The following is a 22295-nucleotide window of genomic DNA, read 5'->3' as shown; positions in this document are numbered from 1 at the left end:
CAAGAAATTTTCCAAATTGAGGAAATGCACCCGAGACACCTAATTTTCAAATATTGTTTTAAAATACTTCTAGATGTTCGATTTTAAAAACAATTACACCAAAATGTTCGGAAAAGATTCTCATTTCTGCAATAAAAACATTTCTTTTCAAAAAACCAAAAAAAAAAAAATTTCCTAAATTTTCCAAATAAAATTTCACAAATAATAAAATATTTCAAATAAGAGTGGTCGTATCGCTTGGCGCCGGTTATAGAATCATAGCTGGGACCCTGAAGATTGCCTGATAAAATGTTGGTGCTTTTATCCGGCATGTCCCCATCCCTTTGAAATTCGGTGCTAAGCTGCCCTACCACCACTTCCTCTCCCTTCTATCTCATACCTCCACCTCCCCCAACCTTCTACTTTCCTCTGCCCGCCCCCTTAAACATCCCCTCACTGTGCTTCATCCCATCACCATCAAACCTTTCGTCCTCCTCATCCTTCCCTTTCTTGTAACTCTTCTGTAATCTCTGAGACACTATCAACTGCTCTCCCTACATCCCCCTCTCATCCTTCATCTGACCCTACCCCTCCCCTCCCCTCCCTTCCCCTGTCCTGCACCCGATGCTCCCCCTCTCTCTTCATTAATGGTATGGACCTCAAACATCCAGGGCCTTCGCTCAAACCTGATTGATCTCTCCATTCAGGTTGCTTCTGACAATCCAGACTTGATCTGCTCAACAGAAACTTTCCTCCTTCAAGATGTCTCTGATTCCTTAATATCTCTTCCTGGTTACTCCCTCCTCTGGTATGATAGACCTGAGCCTTGTCCTGGTGGGGGGGTTGCTATCTTTATCAAAAACTCTCTTCCTCACTCTCCTTGCACTGCCCTCCCTCCACCTCACCCCCAGGAGTACCTCTGGCTACGGCTTCCTCTCCGCTCCCACCTTTTGTTCATATGTGTTCTGTACCGTCCTCCAAACAGTGACGACTCCATTTACATTTCGGTCTGACAACATGGACCAACTTCTATCCACTCATCCCAACTCTCTCTTCCTCATATGTGGCGGCTTCAACTGTCATCATGCAAGCTGGCTGAGTGTGGGTTCCTCTCTCACCAGTCATGGCATCTCAGCAAAGGACTTCTGCGACTCATTGGGACTGACACAATCTGTCAATTTCCCGACCCGGATCTCAGTCAATGCAGTATCTTCTCTTCTGGACTTGGTTATGACAAACTTCCCTGCAAATGTCTGCTGCTCTTCTTCTGCTCCAATCGGTTCTTCTGATCATGTGCTTGTTAAAGTGGACATCTCTCTGGCCATTCTCAGAGAGCCTCCTCAGCGTTGACGAGTCTGGCATTTCACTCAGGCCGACTGGCACAGTCTTCAAGCAGCCATCAATCATCTGGACTGGTCTCCCATCTCTACTGCCTCTGACATCAATTCTTCCTGGGAATTCTTCCAAAGCAAACTGCTCTCTCTCTCTCTCTCTCTCATGCACAGATTTATCCCACCTCGTCTTCAGTTGTCTTACCCTTCCTCCCGTCCATGGTACACTGAATATTGTGGTGAGGCAGTTGCCCTGAAACAACTTGCCTTTGCCTCTTAGAAGGCGAATCCAACTCAAGGCAATCTCAGTTCCTTCCACCAAGCTCGGAACAAGTGTGTCTACCCTCAGGAGTGCCAGGAAGCACGATCTCTCCACACTCAAGAATGAACTCTCAAACATGTCTCCTTCCTCCAAATCCTGGTGGCATCTGGTCAAATCCGTTTCTGGTGTTTGTTCCCCCTCCATCCCCTCCCTTACCTCAAATGGCTACACAGTTGACACCGCACGTTACAAAGCCGAATGCCTCAACTGTGTTTGCCTCAAAATCTCGTGTCCCAAACCCATCTCTCTCTGTTCCCACCTTACCCAGTCGAACCCAACTGCTCTTGGACTCTGTGTCCTTCTCTCCTGACAAGGTGGAGAAGTTTTTGTCAAACCTCGACTCTGATTCTGCAACTGGACCAGACGGCATCAGCCCACAGGTCCTAAAGTCTTGCTCTGCCGCTCTATCTCAACCTCTCTCTGTTATTTTCACCCTCTCCTTTGCTCACGGTCATCTACCAGCATCTTGGAAATCAGCAAACATTACCGCTTTACACAAAAAGGTGCAAAAACAGATCCTTGCAACTAAACACCAATCAGCCTGCTCCGAATTATCAGCAAAGTCATGGAATCCATCATTGCTTCGGATATCAAATCCTTCCTCTTCTCCAATGGCTTGATCTCCGATCATCAATTTGGATTCAGACAAGGTCATTCTACTCTGGACAAGCAGCTTCTGCTGTCTCAACAATGGAAGGAGGTCCTCAATGCCAAACAGGAAATCACAGCTGTCTCCCTTGACATATCACGTGCCTTCGATACGGTCTGGCACCCATCTCTGCTCACCAAACTCTCCTCCTATGGTATCCATGGAAATATCCACACATGGCTTGCGGGCTTCCTCTCTGGTTGTAGTCAACGTGTGGCCCTGAATGGATTTCTCTCATCTCCCCTTCCTGCTCAGGCTGGAGTTCCCCAAGGCAGTGTTCTGGGCCCTGTGCGTTTTCTGGTCTTCATCAATTATCTATCCGACTCTCTGGAAAATCCTCTCCATCTCTTTGCTGATGACTCCAGTCTCTGCCATTCCATTCCTCATCCCTCAGATAGGCAGTCTTCAGCCTCCTCACTCTCTGCAGACCTGGACAAAAATCACAGACTGGTCAAACAAGTGGAACAAGTCTTTCAATCCTGACAAATCTCACACTCCTACTATGTCTCTCCGAAAAGACCGACTGGACAACCCTCCCATCTACTTTCTCAACAATCCTCTCCAAGAAGTTGTGTCGCTCAAGCTTTTGGGTCTCACTATCTGCCATGATCTTTCCTGGGAAAACCACATTTCCAAGCTGGCCTCTGAAGACAGTCGCCGACTGGGCATCCTCCGTCGTGCGAAGTCCTTCCTTGGCACACCTGAGCTTCTCACCACATACAAAGCTTTCTTCCGCAGCTGAATGGAATACCGTTATCCCCTCTGGGCCGGTGCTCCTGCCTCACACCTAGCTCGGGTTCACGCTGTTGAAACCAAAGCATTCAGAATCATTGGAATCTCCAGCAATGAAGCTAACTCCGAGGGCCTTTCACTCAATCACCGCAGGCAGGTTGGTGGTCTTTCTGTCTTCTACCGACTCCTCTCCAGCCTTGCTCCCCCAGCTCTCTCTGTGCTCTGTCCCCCAAATTTCCTGCAGGTCGCACAAGATCTGCCAGCAACCCTCTTATGGTTAAACTGCCAAAATCTCGGCTCTCTGCTCACCCTCACTCTTTCATTCCTCTTTTCTCCCACCTCTGGAACAAACTCCCCCACTCACTTCAATCCCACTCCCCCCTCCAGATCTTTAAAACAGCTGTTCACCACCATCTCTTATCTTCCCCCATCCAAAACCTTGATCTTTTCTACCCCCGCTAATTCCCCCCAGATCCACTTTTTTGAAATTCCAAATTCTTTCCTGGAAGTCCTTGCAGTGTCCATATGTTTCATATCTCTCCCACCTCCCCCCAAGCCCTCTCCCTCCCTCAGATCTCTCGACGTCCCTGCTCTCAAATGTTGTGTTTGTGTCCTTCCCCCTCTCTCCCCATCTTGTCTACCGCTCCCCTTATTATATGTTTTATGTGTCGGTTTGACTTTTTATGTGATTATTGTTGGCTCTTTCACGAGCCTCGATCTTGTTTACAAAAAAAAATAATGAAAAAATTAATCACTTATTTATTTTCTTTCTCATCTGGGCATTATCTCAGGCACCTTTTGAGCTGGGAAGCTGATATTTGGACACGACAATGACCAAGTGATTTGGCTGTAAAGGGTATTTCTGATTTATTAATTAACCAATGAATTCTTTAATTACATGGTTAATGGCGTAATTGATTAATTTTTTTTAAGTTACAGATTCAGATGAAACAGTGGTGGTTTAGGTATTCTGTTAGCCAATTGATGAATAATTTAATTACTTTATGATTATCATTTTTTATTTTCATTATTAATCTATATATATATCTGTGCAGCGTCTGTCCTGTCCTGTGTTGTCCTGTGTTGTGTTGTGTTGTCACTGAACTACTTTCTCAAACTTTTGTGAAATCGTACCAAACTTCTGATATGCACATATCGCTCCCGTCGGTATGTCCTAAGGGTATTTGTTTTGAAAAATTTTCAATTTATTTTTTTGGGGAATTTTTGGGGGATTTCGTGGTGTTTTTAATTTTGTGGTGGTGAGGTGTTTTTATTACGTGTTTTATGGCTGTGAGGTGTTTTTATTACGTGTTTTATGGCTGTAAGGTGTTTTGAATTTCGTGGTGGTGAGGTGTTTTTAATTTCGTGGTGGTGAGGTGTTTTGAATTACTTGGTGGTGAGGTGTAATCATCCCAAACTTCCAGTCTGCACCTACCCCTCCCCTATGTATGTGCTGAGGGGTTTTTTTTCTTGAAAAAAAAAACATTCAACCTAAATTGCCTATAAAAATGTAATATCACAAATACAACAAATACATTTGTGCAAAGTAATTGTTTGTATTATGATTGGTGTAAATCATGACAACACAGCAACTCAGGTACAGTCATTATCCTCAGCTAAAATAAGCCCGTTCCTCAGTAACGACGCTTGATGAGGCGAACGTAGCGAGCCGAGCCAAGCTAGTATATATATATTTTTTTTCTCATCTGGGCAATATCTCAGGCACCTTTTGAGCAAGGTAGCTGATATTTGGACACAAGAAAGACCAAGTGATGTGGCTATAAAGGATATTTTTGATTTATTGATTCATCAATTAATTGATTTGTTATTTAATGATTTATCAATTAATTATGTTTTTCCAATTAATGACTTATTTAATTAATTTTCAAAACGTTACAGCTTCAGATGAAACACTGGTGGTTGAGGTATGCTATTAGCCAATTGATTAAGAAAATATTTTACGATAATTATTTATTGATTTTAATTATGCAATTAATCAATCAATTATTGTACATCTCTCCCTCCCAATACAGTCTCTATGTGCTGCATGGCGGTATCGCCGGGCACCAAGGGCGCCCCCGCAATGCTGCGCTGGATGATATTTATTTATTTGGCATGGGGGCGGTGTACTTTGAATGTACTTGTGTTAATTATGTTCAAGCATTGTCCATTTAACCCTCTGGGCGATAGCATAGGTTGAGCAGTGGTGTTCTAACCTCAGAGTTGGATGATTCCGGGTTGAATTCTCAGCAGAATCTAAAGTGCCATCTGGTGCAGTGCCAGAGTATACTGCATCATGAAACAACACAGTGACTCTCAGAGATAACATCAAAGCAGCCTTGCTATCTGCAATGTGGACATTAAAGATCCCATTTTATCCTTTCAAAATTGGGTTTCTACATTACCATGATGACAACATCATAACAATCAAACCAAAAAAATAGAAATATAAACCAACTTCAAATCTGTCAGATGAAAAACAACTTAAAAAAACAAGTTTGTTTCAGCTATGCGGAGGCCTTATCCAAAGGGAAATAAAATCCATTTGACATTTGTTTTTACTTTCTTTAAACAGCCGTTCCATCTGTACCCAACATGATGGCTTTAAAAAGAAAAATAAACTTGCAAAATTATTCTGAATGGAAATTAGAAACAATTGTGCTGCTCTCAGCTTGATAGTTCTGATATGATTGCATGTTACATATGTGAATTGGACATTTAACTGAGCATCCCGTTTTCGCGAAAAGGAGGCGAGTTATCGCCGACACCCCTCAGTAATGCTAAACACCTGCCCAAACACTCAGGGGAACTGTATCAACAGCACAACTGCCCCTCAATAATGATGCAATCAGCAGGTTAAATTGTCATACATATTCATACATACTCCTCGAGTGCCTTTAGCCTCGGACACAGGAGGGAGCTTCCCTCCAATCTTATGTGGCAGATTGAGGCTACTTCCCTTATCATTTACTTGATTGAAAGTAAATCTCTATGGAAACGAGTGGGACTAGTTATATGACAAAACGGAACTCATCACATAACAGTTCTAAAGTGAACAAAAAAGACAAGCCATCCGTGAGGTGTTTCCATAAATTATTCACAAACAAAATAATGCTACAAGTTATATTAAGAGACATAGAAAGTGTAGACTATCTGTACATGCCACTCTTCATATACAGTACCTGATGTTTTTCATTGCATAACTTGTATAAATAGTTTTTCCCTCACAGGGTTAGATCTCAACATTTTGTTTTTAACTGGCCAGCAGGCCCAGCAAGACTAAAACTATGTTTTGACGAGACTAGCCAACAAAATTCAAATTCCAGCACCAAAGCAAGAAATTATGTTAAAATAAAGCCAGAATGGCACTCTGATGTGGTGACGTCGACCAATATGCCTTCGCCCACATTATTACATCATTAAATATACTTGTACCAAGTTTGATTTAAAATCCTTCAGCTGTTCTCAAGTATCACATTTTTAACTGACATGACCTCTGCCCCTTTACACCGAAATCTAATCAGTTCATTTTTACATCATCATACATAATTATAGCAAGTTTAACTTGGATCCCTTCAGCTGTTCTTAAGTTATCGCGGTAACGAAAACCTGTCACGGGCAGACGGACACAAAGATGTACGGAGAGACAGCCAGACAGACAACCCGGAACTTCATCTCATCGCCGGAGGCATAAAAATGGTACATGCTGCTTCTTTTTTTGACGCTCAGCATATTAAAAGGACAAGTGCGGTACCCGTGCTATGCATGGATGGGAGGCCAGAAGCAAACAGACAATGCAGAAAAGGCGAATGCTAAAGCATGAAACCAATAAATTCCACATTCCTGTAGCACCTTCAGTCGCACGTCAGACATGGACAGCAAGTTCGTGAAGGACTTCCATGAAAAACGTACCCGTTCGCAAACAAACGGGTACGTTCACGTATAGAAACATCGATCGTGGGTCCGTGGCGAATCTGCATATGGCGATCCGCGAATTTCACGTTTAGAAAGTAGAAACCATCACGGCATGTCGTCATTCACTTGAACTCGATATCTCTTTTTTCATTCCAAACAGCAGAACTCTAATCACAAATTAAATAGCATTAATATAAAAAATACATTTTTTTTCCTTTTCTTTTTTGTATACAGAATCGAGGCAGAATCGAGGCTCTTTTCACAACATTGTTAATGTTTCCTTCATTGTAAAAACTACCAAGTCAACAGTTAAAAGGATTTTGAGCTGATAGGTGTTACGGCCTTGGCAAGATCGATGGAGACAGCAATCTGTTAGCTTATACACCGCCCAAATAGCTATGTGGAATTCTCTCATGTAGAGATTAAACCCACGTCGTTTGAACTTTGGCCGAGGTCATTATTTACTTTTAATGATGTTTATATACGAATCAAAAAGAAGATAATTGGTTTTGGGTCGTCCTTTCCGTATATCTCGTGGGATTGTGAGTTGGAGAGACGACCGTGATGGCGGGGAGGGGGTTGGCATTCTCTCAAGCAGGGATTCAACCCATGACCTTATAAAAGGTCTTTGTCCGAGGTCATTATTTTTAACTGTGTGTTTTCATTCGTCAGGTTGCGATCAGTGCAGCCATTTGTGCGGTACCCGGGAAAATAACGTTATGCGGGAGTCCAAACCTGAAAATGCTGGAGACCAAAGCTGAAAGTGGAAAAACAATATAGCCTATTTTACTCCAGGGGTCCCAGGATTACCCACCCAAAATATCGTTGCGATCGGTTCAGCCGTTTTTGCGGTACCTTCGAACGGACGGGCAGACAGACGGACAGAGATTTGGTGAATTTTGTCAAACCTCGACTCTGATTCTGCAACTGGACCAGACGGCATCAGCCCACGGGTCCTAAAATCCTGCTCTGCCGCTCTATCTCACCCTCTCTCTGTTCTTTTCACCCTATCTTTTGCTCAAGGTCATCTGCCAGCATCCTGGAAATCAGCTAACATTACCGCTTTACACAAAAAAGGTGCAAAAACAGATCCTTGCAACTACAGACCAATCAGCCTGCTCCCAATTATCAGCAAAGTCATGGAATCCATCATTGCTTCGGATATGAAATCTTTCCTCTTCTCCAATGGCTTGATCTCTGATCATCAATTTGGTTTCAGACCAGGTCACTCTACCCTGGACATGCTGCTTCTGCTGTCTCAACAATGGATGGAGGTCCTCAATGCCAAACAGGAAATCAGAGCTGTCTCCCTTGACATATCACGGGCCTTTGATACGGTCTGGCACCCAGCTCTGCTCACCAAACTCTCCTCCTATGGTATCCATGGAAATCTCCATGCATGGCTTGCGGACTTCCTCTCTGGTCGTAGTCAACGTGTGGCCCTGAATGGATTTCTCTCATCTCCCCTTCCTGTTCAGGCTGGAGTTCCACAAGGAAGTGTGCTGGGCCCTGTGCTTTTTCTGGTCTTTATAAATGATCTCTCTGACTCTCTGGAAAATCCTCTCTATCTCTTTGCTGATGACTCCACTCTCTGCCGCTCCATTCCTCTTCCCTCAGATCGGCAGTCTGCTCACTCTCTGAAGACCTGGACAAAATCACAGACTGGTCAAACAAGTGGAACATGTCTTTCAATCCTGACAAATCTCACTCTCTTACTATGTCTCTCCGAAAAGATCGACTGGACAACCCTCCCATCTACTTTCTCAACAATCCTCTCCAAGAAGTTCTGTCGCTCAAGCTTTTGGGTCTCACTATCTGCCATGATCTTTCTTGGGAAAACCACATTTCCAAGCTGGCCTCCAAAGCCAGTCGCCGACTGGGCATCCTCCGTCGTGCGAAGTCCTTCCTCGGCACACCTGAGCTCCTCACCACATACAAGGCTTTCATCCGCAGCTCAATGGAATACTGTTCTCCCCTATGGGCTGGTGCTCCTGCCTCACACCTGGCTCGGCTTCACGCTGTTGAATCCAAAGCTTTCAAAATCATTGGAATCTCCCGCGATGAAGCTATCTCTGAGGGCCTTTCACTCACTCACCGCAGGCAGGTAGGTGGTCTTTCTGTCTTCTACCGACTCCTCTCCGGCCTTGCTCCCCCAGCTCTCTCTGTGCTCTGTCCCCCAAATATTCCTACAGGTCGCACAAGATCTGCCAGCAACCCTCTGATGGTTAAACTGCCGAAATCTCGGCTCTCTGCTCACCTTCACTCTTTCATTCCTCTTTTCTCCCGCCTCTGGAACAAACTCCCACACTCCCTTCAATCCCTCTCCTCCCTCCAGGTCTTTAAAACAGCTGTTCACCACCATCTCTTAACTTCCCCCATCCAAAACCTTGATCTTTTCTACCCCCACTAATTCACCCCAGATCCACCTTGTTTGAAATTCCAACTTCTTTCCTGGAAATCCTGGCAGTGTCCATATGTTTATACCTCTCCCACCCCCTCCCCCCCCCCCCTTCACATGCCTCCCCCCCAAAGCCCTCTCCCTCCCACAGATCTCTCCATGTCTCCATGTCTCTCGGTACCTGCTCTCAAATGTTGTGTTTGTGTCCTTCCCCCTCTCTCCCCATCTTGTCTACCGCTCCCAATGTTATTTGTTTTATGTGTCTGTTTGTCTTTCTGTGTGATTAATGTTCGCTCTTTCACGAGCCTCGATCTTGTATACAAAAAAAACAAAAAAAACAAAAAAACAAATTATAGTAAGATAGAGCATGGACAAACAACCATAGGTTGGAAAGCTTTGTGCCTTGTTGATAGGGATTATGGCCTCCTCTTGCCTTTATTGAAGTTCCTTGTAAGGGAACTCATTTATTAACACCAGAATATTCTCTTTACCCATACCACAACATTATTGAGAGTAACTACGGGCAATAACTACACACACCAAGTGAGGGCAACACAACGAGGATTTACCCACTCAGCCAGTAAGCAGCTGTATATGAAATGACTTCCCTCCCAAGCCGTTACGTCACCAAAAGGCTCGATGTCACGAGCATGTGGATCTGTGCATCAGTACGCCGTCAGAGCTGGAGGCTCCACTTGGCCGTCTTGGCCTGAAAACCTCTTAAAATCATTTGGATCAGTTGTAACTGGGACTTTACATTTCTTCCACACCATGGCTTCAATAAAGAAAATAAAGTTCTTAACTTACATGACCTTTGACCTCTTGACCCCAAAATCAAATCAACCGTTGCATCAAAACACATACTTGTACCAACTTTGGGCAAAATCCCATCACTGGTTCACAAGTCATCGTGGTAACAGCATTTTCACCTAACACGAACTCTGACCTTTGGCCTTATGACCTTAAAATCTAATCAGTTCATCAATACATCATTATACATACCTGTATCAAGTTTAACTTCGATCCCTTCAGCCGTTCTCAAGTTATCGTGGTAACAAAAACCTATCACGTACGGATGGATAGACGGACGGATGGACAACCCGAAAAAATAACGCCTCTGGCATTATGAGGGGATGCTGCCGTACTAGAGGCACGAAATGAGCAAGAAATGACCGACGACTTGCAAACGAAGAGCTGCAGCATTTCCCAATATATTATTTTTGGCGCATCTAAGACCAGAAAACTGACACTGAAGCACATTGGTCTTGGTTTAGCCCTCCATCACGCTAATCGCTCAGATAAATTTGGTGAACCTCTTCCATGCTGCTGGACACACCATCAGGATAGATACAGTTCGTTGAATCGACACAACAATGGCCAGAAATATACTATGAAAGTAGGAATAGGCTGGCTTCATATATATTCCCGGTGGAATAGTTCCCTATCAACCTGGTTGCATTGTCTTGGCATCATTCGACAACATCAATGTCCTTGAAGAAACCTGCTGGTTGCAAGTCATTTGGCGATCATGAAGATGCCTTTGCTCGCTCCATCTATCTATAATTCCAGTAATCTCTGTTTGTACGTTTGTCTGTGACCGCTGTTTCTCGACAACCACGGGTCCGATATACTTTTAACTTGCCAGGTATATTGCTGGGGACCCGAGGATGTGCCTTTTCAAGGTTTCATATTAATCGGACAATTACTTACCGAGCTATGTCCAAAAAACGATTCAACCAATCAGAGAGCAGCGAACTATCGCGTGTGCCGAACGTGGCGGACACACTCTGCCTCGGATGGCACATTTGAGAGCGTATTCATTTATTTCACGTTTGCAAACTATGTTGGCGTTAAACTATGTTTTAAAACTAATAAAAACGAATTTGCGATTCATTCGCTTTCCTGCGCGTTTGTGCACGCGATGGCGATTTCTTTACCAAACTCCGGAAGCCGTTCGCTTTGGACCAAACCATTGCATGTAAATAGAGGGGGGGGATATAATTTTAGATATAGATATAGTACGGGCAATGCCCTAGTATTTACCAATTTCACTTGTGGTGTAACCAGAATATATGTTATCTTTGACAGATATATTGGCTCACACTCCATCAAAACCCAAACAAGAGTAAGACGAGGTAAGAAGGCAAAGATGCCCATTCGCAAGGTTATCAGTCATGGTAAAGTTGCATTACCCCAGGGCCCGATTGCTAGAAGCCTGGATAAGCCTATCCTGTGGATAAATCACACATCCGGCGAATTACATTTATCCACTAGACTAGATAGTTACTAGCAACCGGGCCCAGGTATGGGCACAGTTCATACCTTTGTGTGAGAACAAAGCAGATCATGCTGCACTCCTATCCAATAATTTGATGAGGCAATGTCAAGAAGTGCCCAATGGCTTTGAATTGGTAGTAGGGGGAGGATTCGCTTCTGCCGAGGAAGTTTCATCCACAACCAAGGGTACCTTGACCAGTCTGGCCTGCGATCATGAAGAAGCGGACACACACATCATTCTCCATTGGCTCAAAGCTATAAACATGGAGTATAATTGCATCATGGTATTTTGCAAGGACAGCAGTTTTGCTTCTTCTACTTCACTTCCTTCAAGGAACTCCTGTTTGAATGGTCAGTGGAACCGCACATGATAGACGTTGGTACCCAGTGCAGGAGATCTCGAGAAATTATCACATCTCGCTAAGGAGAACCTTTTGGGATTCCATGCACTGACTGGGTCAGACACAACATCTTCTTTCATGGCATTTGGCAAAAAAAACTTGCTGGGGAGATCAACAGAAAAAATTGAAGAGTTTGTCTGCCGCCTGTACTCGGCTCCAGACTACAATCCTGGTATTGACAACGGTGGGCTTGACATGTTCATAAAGTGGAAAAGGGAGATGGAAGATCTTCCACCAACGAAGGATGCTCTGCAGTTACGTTATGAAAGGGCTAATTACGAAGCCACAAAGCCACGGCTGACAATTGTAGCAATTGAGAGAATGTTGGATTGTTGGATTGCCATCATCAGCAGGGGGATGGAGAGAAACAGAAGATGGACAGTAAGTTATTTGGATAACTCTGCCTGCTGTGCCCGCGATCTGTGTCAAGCTTGTATCTTGCGGCTGCACGAAGAAGTGCAAAACTGCTGCCTACAAATGTACAAAATCACAGCAAGTATGCATCCCTGCCTGTGGATGCAATACAGAAGAATGCTGCAATCTTTCAGCAGGTTGTTGATACACCTTGAAGTGGTACTCAGAGACTCAAACAGAGGCGATATGATGGATGCGAACATTCATACCGAGACATTTTTGCAAATATGTGATATACTACGTAGTTCTTTTGGCATCACGTCATTTTTTTGCAATTAAAACATGGTTAGATTGTAATTTTCTTGGTGGATTCTGAATCCTTGACCCTTAAAACATGTACATCGACACCAGGTTCAGCAAAATCGATCAAGCAGTCATGATTCAACGACTCATTCTTCGTCACAATGGATCGATATGGCGGCCATTTTGAATGACGTCTCGTTTTTGGCCCGATCTCCCAATGGTGAAGAATAACTTTTTAAAATTCTACTAGCCAGATCCGTATCCGGAGCTTCACCAAAATCTAATCATTTCGTCCTTGTCACATACCAAAGCTCTCCACCAAATTTCGGCCGAATCAGTCCTCAACTTTTGAGATATCTTGCTCACAAACAAACAAATAAACAGACAAACAGGCAGACACACAGGGGTGAAAACAAAACCTCCATCCACCTTCAGTGGCGGAGGTAATAACACTCACAGACAGGCATGCAATATGTATGTGAAATACAACATGCCGTCTTTTAATTAAAACCGTTATAGTGATGGGAGAGATGGCTCGCATTGCATAAATTAAAGACCTATGTTATTAAACATTATCACATTTTCCCCAAAAATGCTTTATCATATTTATTATTCTCATAATGACCACACATTTAACAAGTGTTGAGAGTGCCCGATACGGGCAAGTTTAAACATCATTTTGAGAAACTATCGCCTGTTAAATTGTTTAAAAAACAGCACAAGAAAAACTTCAAAAAGTGGATCTCTTATATTACAAAGCAAAACAATTGCCAACTAAACACTTTCATTTTTGTAAAAGTAATCTCCAACAAGACCAGGAGGGAGTTGAGGACAAAACTTGTTTCATTGGAAAATAATAATAATCTATCTATAATTCCAGTAATCTCTGTGTGTGTGTATGCGACCGCTGTTTCTCGACAACTACCGGTCCGATATACTTTAAACTTGCCAGGTATATTGCTGGGGACCCGAGGATGTGCCTTTTCAAGGTTTCATATTAATCGGACAATTACTTACCGAGCTATGTCCAAAAAACGATTCAACCAATCAGAGAGCAGCGAGCTATCGCGTGTGCCGAACGTGGCGAACACACTCTGCCTCGGACGGCACATTTGAGAGCGTATTCATTTATTTCACGTTGGCAAACTATGTTGCCGCTATGTTGGCGTTAAACTATGTTTTAAAACTAATTAAAACCATTTCATGTAAATAGAGGGGGGGGGGGGGATTGTCACTGTACTCGCAAGCCGTTCGCCGTTCGCTTTGGCGTTGCGAATGGACCAAAACATTTCATGGACCAAACCATTTCATGTAAAGCGTTCGCCGTTCGCTTTGGCGTTGCGAATGGACCAAAACATTTCATGGACCAAACCATTTCATGTAAATAGAGGGGGGGGATATAATTTTAGATATAGATATAGTACGGGCATGCCCTAGTAATAATAATAATAATAATAATAATAATAATAATAATAATAAACATACAAAATCTCATGAGGGCATAATAATATGAATATTAATGATTTATATAATCTATTTTTTTAGGAATGTATGGAGGCAAAAGGTCTGAAGGTGAATATCGGAAAGACGAAGGTGATGGCAAGTGGTAAAGCATGAGGTGAAGTGGAAAGAACTGGGAAGTGGCCATGTGCTGTGTGCAGGAAGGGTGTCGGAGTGAATTCCATTCAATGTACAATGTGCGCTGAGTGGGTTCATCAAAAATGTAGTGGTTTGAGAGGGTCATTAACCAGTGTGGCAGCTACATTCAAGTGTAAGGTGTGCAGAGGTAAAGGAAAGGTGTATCTATAGCTGCAGTGGAGGAAATGTTGAGTTGGATCTTGGAGACAGCGTGAAGCTGGATGGTGTGAAAACATTTTGCTACCTCGGAGACATGCTGAATGGAGAAGGTGGATCAGACTCGGCAACGGTTGCTAGAGTGAGATGTGCATGGAAGAAGTTTCAGGAACTGAGTGGCGTGCTGACGAGGAGGGGAGTGTCGTTGAAGCTGAAGGGAAAGGTGTATGCTGCATGTGTGAGAAGTGTTATGATTTATGGGAGCGAGACATGGGTAATGAACGTAGAGCAGCAACGAAGGCTGGAAAGGGTGGAAATGCGAATGGTTCGGTGGATGTGTGGAGTATCGTTGAGAGAGAGAGGAAGACAAATGATGAATTGCGAAAGATGATGGGAATAGAGCCTGTGATGGATGCTGTGAAGAGAAACAGGTTGAAATGGTTTGGTCAAGTGTTGAGGAAGGATGAAAGTGACTGGTTGAGAAGAGTGATGGAAATGAATGCAGAAGGAGGTAGAGGACGGGGAAGACTGAGAAAGACTTGGCTAAAGGTGGTGGAGGAAGAAATGTGGGCAAGGGGGTTAACAAGGGGAGATGCCGAAAATCGGGCAAAATGGATAAGATTTCCCTGCTCTAAGCAGGGAAAATGGCATTTAGTAAGGTCGATATATGGAAAATACCCCCTCAACCCCCAAAAAATTGCTACAAAAGGTTTCTCAACTGATTCTGGTAGGGTTTAGTGTACTTTATAACATACTAAAAGTTTACCAACGTAGGACCCCCGGAAAAGTGTTTTTTTCAAGATGGCGTCCAAGATGGCCACCGAAACCTCTTAATGATCATAACTATGTAACTATCAACTCAAATTTCATGATCTTGGTGTCTATCCCTAGGTTTTTTGGGGGCAAGGAACACATTAAGACCATTAAAAATGAAAGTGGGCCATTATCTAACAGGTTGAGGGGGCTATTTTCCATATATTGACCTGAAGAATGTGTCGAATTGGATCTAACTGAATAACTAATTCTCATCTTTCTCTTTTTCAGACATGATTCAACAATGAGTGCAAGCACAGCCAGTCAAGCTTTTTGTCCAATCTGCAAGGAGGAGATCGAGGATTCCAGTGATAACTGGGTTGCAATTCAGTGGAAGGGGGCGAAGGGAATAAATGAAGCCAGTGTAAAGCGGAAGGACGATCTTGTAGTTGAAGCCAGTACTAAAGTGCATAAAAACTGTCGTCAACAGTACATAAATGATAAAAACATTAAAAGCCATGTTGCAAAGAAAAGTAGTGGTTCTGTGCCACCAAAGAGAACCACAAGACAATCAAGTGGAGGTTTTGACAGTGAAAAGGATTGCGTATTCTGTGGATGTACAATTGATTTGGACAAGGGACACTTTAGCTGGGTACGGACTGACAAATTTGTGGAGACAATTGTGGAGGTCTGTGAATCCCGTTCAGATGATTGGGGACATACTGTAAAGGGTCGGATTGAATACTATTTACGAGATTTACATGCAGCAGACGGACTTTATCATCATTCGTGTAGTGGAAATTTCCGGTCCTTCAAGTCTGTGCCTTTAGAGTTCCAGAAAGCCCCCGAAGCCAAGCGCAGAAAGTGTGGTCGTCCTAAAGATGAAGATAAGTATGAAGCATTTCAGAAAATGTGTGCTTACCGAGAACTGAACAGTGAGGAACAACTAACTGTTACATCTTTGAGCCTCATAATGAAAGGGTATCTTTGTAATCCTGATTCGGAACCGTATGACAATTACAGTTTGAAAAAGCGTCTTAAAGAACGCTTTAAGGACTCAATTTTTTTTTGGTGAAAGAGAAGGCTTGGACGATATTGTTACGATGAGAGAACAAACGTCGCAGATTCTGAGATCATACTACAAGCAAACGTGTCAGGAAGGCGATGAAGAGTCCCAAAAACGCGCTATTATTGAAACTGCTGCTAGGTTAATCAGAAGTGATATAAAATCTCAGGTTTCTACCGTGACGAATCAGTATCCAAGTAGTGATGATTTAAAACTTGATTCAGCCCTATCGTTCATTCCGACTAGTCTGCGGACAGCACTGGAAACATTGTTCGTTGGGAAAGACACAAGACGCAAGGTTGCGGCAGTTGGTCATGCCATAATTCAGGCAGTTCGCCCACGAGCTGTCATTGCCCACGAGCTGTCATAGTAGTGATCTTGTCATCGAACAAACGTTGATGAGGTCTCTGAAGAGCACTGGTGGTCTAACTCGCGGCAGTGGGATGACCGAGGACATGCGAAACCTTTGGACCTTATCTGCACCTGTAACATCCGAGTACAACATTGCGATGCAGGATTTCACAAACCTAACCTATACTACAAGTCCGCAACACAAAGACTCAACTGAGGCGCGCATCAAAAGAGATGCATCTGATCTCGAGAAAATTCGGATAAAGCTTGCAGCCTGCTCACCCTTCACATCTGATCCTACTCTGAGAAACATTGTCAACGGGATAGTGGCTGGGCCAGATGTGAATGTACATGACTTTGAATCGGTTGGAAACAAGATCATTGAAGATATAATCGGAAAGTCGGCATTTACTTACAAATTCAAGCGGAAAGACAGAGCCAAAACCCTTGGGAATATCTCTGCTGTGAAGATTGCTCCTGATCGTACCATTGATCCTGCCCTTCTGTTCCAGCGTTTCCTTCTGGTGTCAAGGTCAGGAGATCTTTCCCTTGAAGAGGTTTTGACGTATGAACTAAGCCCCTACCCTCCAGCCCTCTTTGAGACCAGGAACATTCTTCGAACAGCAGACAAACCTCAGCTTGCTCAGGCAATTCGAGACCATGCTGCGGACTTATCAAGTGAGGCTGTGATGAACTCTATTCCCAAAACAGATTGTTACGTGCTTGATGGTGGCTCTTTGCTCCATCGTTTACCGTGGAACAAAGGCGACTCATATAATGCAATAGCTGAGTCTTATGCAGACTTCACTGTGAGACATTACGGACAAGCGACAGTGGTGTTCGATGGCTATGGTGAAGGTCCCTCCATAAAAGACAACACACATCAGAGACGAGGAAAAAACCTGCACCCTATTGTTAGTTTCACTGCAGAAACAGAGTTTGCAGGCAAAAAGGACGACTTTTTGTCTCGTGACAAAAAACAAGGCAGACATGATTGCTCTCATCAGCACAGCACTAACTAAAAGGTGATGCCATGTCATTCAGTCACCAGGGGATGCAGACGTTGATATCGTTAAGGCAACTGTTGAACGATCCCGTCATTGCACCACAACGTTGGTCGGTGAGGATACAGATTTGCTGATCTTGCTCCTTCATTACTCCAGAACAGACAATGAGATCATCTACTTCCGTTCTGATGCAAACAAGCAGTCAAAAGAACACAGAGTGTATAACATTACCCTGTTGAAAGAAACTTTAGGAGACGATGTGTGCAATGAGTTGCTCTTTGTACATGCCTACTCAGGATGTGATTCTACTTCAAGGATTTTCGGCATCGGAAAAAAGTCAGCCTTCCGGAAATTAGTGAAATCTGATCCTGCCATGAAGTCCTGTGCTAGTGCATTCATCCTTCAAAACAAATCTCAAGAGGACATATCAGATCTTGGCAAAGACCTGATGGTTGATCTCTTTGGTGGCAAGTCTAATGATACGCTATCATCACTGCGCCATATCATTTTCACCAAAAAAGTGGCAACTGCTCAAGCATTTGTCACTTCTGAACGGCTCCCCCCAACATCACCTGCAACAATATTCCATAGCCAACGTGTGTACTTTCAAATTATGGTATGGATGGGGATGGCAAATGAAATGAACCCAAATGAATGGGGATGGAAACAGGAAAATGATCAGTTAATTCCAATTATGACCCAAAACAATGCTGCGCCTGACGAACTCTTGAAAATTATCCATTGCAACTGTTTGGGGGGATGCAAATCCTCTCGATGCAGCTGCAGACGCTATGGACTCCGCTGCACTGCTGCATGTGGCCCTTGCCAAACTGAAAACTGTGACAATCCAAACAACACTCAAGAGGTCGATACTGAGGAGGAGGATGACACTCAAAACTGAACGCTCTGAAACTTATTCTATGGACAAAGGTGTTTGTGCATTAGGTGACAGCTGAAGGTCATGAGTTCAATTTCATAATGATTCAACAGCTCAGTAATATCCAAAGTTGTCTTAATGTGTTCCTTGCCCCCAAAAACCTGGGGATAGACATCAAGATCATTAAATTTGAGTCAATAGTTATGGACTTGCGGTCATTTGGAGGTGTTGGCGGCCATTATTGACGCCATATTGGATTTTTGTGTTACATATAATGGCCCACTTTCATTTTTAATGGTCTTAATGTGTTCCTTGCCCCCAAAAACCTAGGGATAGACACCAAGATCATCAAATTTGAGTTGATAGTTACATAGTTATGATCATTAAGAGGTTTCGGCGGCCATCTTGGACGCCATCTTGAAAAAAACACTTTTCCGGGGGTCCTACTTTGGTAAACTTTTAGTATGTTATAAGTTATAACGTACGCTAAACCCTACCAGAATCAGTTGAGAAACCTTTTGTAGCAATTTTTTGGGGGTTAAACTGTATTTTGACCTGACTAATTAAAACGCCTGTTGTGTTGTATACAATCTTGTCAGGCTTGTTGTCGTTCGGTGCCTATTTTATTACTTGACAAAAAATATATATATTTTTTGCAAGTATGTTGATCACTCCGGTTTGTGTGTGTTTGTTTGTGTGTGTTTGTCTGTCTGCTCACTTAAACTTGTCTACAGGTCACAATTTTAAACCGATCTTCACTAAACTTCACCAAATGGTAGAGTTTGTGGTCCGACAAAAGCCTATATATTTTTGAGGTCAAAAGGGCAAAAGGTCAAAGGCCAAAGGTCAACCGCTTTTTTCTTTTTTTTCTCTAAAATCCTCAATTTTAATCCGATCGACTTGAAATTTGAATAGGATTTACATATCGGCTAACTGAATTCAAGCACCAACTATTTTTGAGATCAGCTTCGGCCAACAAGCCACCTTGGCCAAAAGTCAAACACTTTTTTTGAATTTTTAAAATCCTCAAATTTTATCCAATTGACTTGAAATTTGAAGAGGATTTACACATCAGCTAACTGAATTCAACCACAAACTATTTTGAGATCAGCATAGGCCAAAAGGTCAACATAGGCCAAAGGTCTACAACAATTTCAAATTGCTAAAATCCTCAATTTTCATCTGGCTCACTTGAAGTTTGAAAAGGATTTTCATATCGGCTTAGTGAAACCAACCACCAACTATGTTTGAGGTCAACGTAGGTCATAAGGTCAACATAGGCCAAATTTCTAAAATTGTCAATTTTCATCCGATTAACTTAAAACTTTGAAGACGATTTGCATATCAGGTCAATGAATTCAATCACTAATTATTTTTGAGGTCAAAAGGATGCTCTACCGAGTGCCATTCTACTTTGTTCTGTTTTGCCAAGTGACACTCTATGAGTGATTTTTAATTCATCTGTTTATTTCTTTATTTTAAAATGTCAAATTTTAAAAGGTTATTTTAAAAGGTTTGACCGAATCCAGGTCAAACACAATTCGGGGTTTAAATGGTTTAGCGGTCTAGCCAATCCATGACCACACATGTAGGCAACATCGTGACACACTACAAATATGCTCGTGGAGACGAGGCCTAACACAGGTACAAGTTAACCAAAATACTGTGAAGAGCAAGGTCTGTTAAGAGCTGCAATCATTTTGTACACTCTCACCTGTCTGATCGCAAGAGCACCTTGTGGATCGACCGTAAGCTCAGCCAGGTGGACACCAAACTCTGTACAACAAACAGCAGACAACCAGAGATGTCGTAAATCCACAGCCTTTTATTTGCTAACCAATACTAAAAAATATTTTAATAAAAATACAGGAGGAAAAATGACAACTTGTGGTGAAAGTTGTGGTGAAGTTTCATCGAAATTGTGTGTGTCGTTTCAGAGAAGAAAGCAAATATCTATTTTGGGGGGTCAAACCTAGACCCACTTTGACCCCCGTAGACCTCCAAAGTGGCAGATTTTTTTTTAATGCCGTGAACAAACTTTGGTGCATCACGGGTGATGAAGGTTGTGGTGAAGTTTCATCGAAATAGTGTGTGTAGTTTCAGAGGCAAAAGCAAATTCCTATTTTGGGGGGGTCAAACCTGGATCCACTTTGACCCGCGGTAGACCCCTTAAACCCCGATCTTTTTAATGCCGTGAACACACTTTAGTTACAACACAACAAATATCATTTGTACTAAACTTGGTCGCAATCCCATCAGCGGTTTCGGAGAAGAAGTTTCAAGTGTTTACGGACAGACGGACGGATGACGCTCCATCGCATAAACTCCCCTAAACTTCGTTCCAGGTGAGCTAACCAGTGAAAATTGGTCTGGCCTCAGATTCAATACAATTTAATTGAAGCATCCAAAGGTGGATGAGGGGTTTTAAAGGGTGGAATGGGTGTGGGGTAGGAGGTGGTGGAGGTAGGAGGGGGTGGGGCATAGTAGGAGGGGTTGGGTTGGGGTAGGAGGGGTTGGGTTGGGGTAGGAGGGGTTGGGTTGGGGTAGGAGGGGTTGGGTTGGGGGAAGGAGGGATTGGGTTGGGGGTAGGAGGGATTGGGTTGGGGGTAGGAGGGGTTGGGTTGGGGGTAGGAGGGGTTGGGTTGGGGGTAGGATGGGTTGGGTTGGGAGTAGGAGGAGTTGGGTTGGGGGTATGAGGGGTTGGGTTGGGGGTATGAGGGGTTGGGTTGGGGTGGGGGTAGGAGGGGTTAGGTTGGGGGTAGATGGGGTTGGGTTGGGGTTATGAGGTGGCGGGGTAGGATGGGGTGGGGCGAGGTTGAGAGTTGATAAAATGGGAAAATCCACAGGTCCATATTAAGACTGAAGATGTCCAATACTGTCGGTGACTTGGTATTACCTCGGCTTCAATTGACAGCAGCCAAAGTGTGTCTAATATTGACCACCTCCAGACATCATTCCTGGGTAGACGTGGGGGTGGGTGTAATTGTAGCTGTCCAGTACGACGGATTATGATTAAACCATCAACTGTAAGCTCCCATACTGTACTGGTGCTTCACAATGAGGGTTGTGCCTTATGAGGAGTGGTGGCTCCAGGCGGAACTTTTTTGTTTGTTTGTTTGTTTTGAACGCCTTGAGAAGTTAGCCATTGGTATTTGAAAAACTTCAACAATTTGCCGACGAAATGGAAAAAGTGCAGAGCCGTTAATTAGCATACAGTAACGAGCCATACTGTACAAAGCACCTTGCAGGATGAATGACAGGAAGTGCCCTTGGTTCGTGCACGACTTCTGAATGTATAACAAAATAAAAACTACAGTACTACCTAACTGGATGACCAGGTGGAACCAAGTGGTCGAAAACCTACGGTAACCAAGGTGCAACCCCAACTCCCTAAAAGAAGTCAAAGGACTAACGAACCTTCTGTAACTTCCAATACTTTAAGTCGCTGCTCGCCAGCTGCCCGCACCTCTTGTGCAGGCGACAGAATAGCAGAAAGCGCGTCCAGCAAAGCTTCTCGTAAACCACGCTCTACCGCCATGACGGCTATTCGCCGTACTGCGCATGCGCCACGTTTCCGCGCCAAGTGCGTGGTGCAAACTCCGGATGTCTAACTCTTGGCAAAACCTAAGGGGATTGCTTACCCGATAGACCGCGCTGAAGAAACAATACGTATTTAAAATATATCTTGTTCCCTCATGTACCACAGAAAAAGCTTTTATATATAAACAGCAGGCCCACGTAAAGTCACAACACCGCTTACCAAACCGAACGCCATTTACACCGCTT

At 43.5% G+C, this 22295-nt stretch overlaps 1 protein-coding gene across 1 annotated transcript in view; it reads right to left on the bottom strand.

Moving 5' to 3' along the window:
- The window catches only part of IPO9 (importin 9), a 183373-nt gene extending 161300 nt beyond the window's left edge, over positions 1–22073 (bottom strand). Inside the window, 2 exon segments of the mRNA XM_078776372.1 lie at positions 20224–20285; positions 21927–22073. Coding sequence (XP_078632498.1) covers positions 20224–20285; positions 21927–22047 — 183 coding nt within the window. The 5' untranslated portion in view covers positions 22048–22073.
- Positions 22074–22295: the final 222 nt, after the last annotated feature.

This window comes from Myxine glutinosa, chromosome 4, assembly GCF_964187855.1.
Source record: "Myxine glutinosa chromosome 4, kmMyxGlut1.1, whole genome shotgun sequence".
NCBI classification, from domain to species: Eukaryota; Metazoa; Chordata; class Myxini; order Myxiniformes; family Myxinidae; genus Myxine; species Myxine glutinosa.
This window is presented reverse-complemented; position numbering and strand designations above follow the sequence as displayed.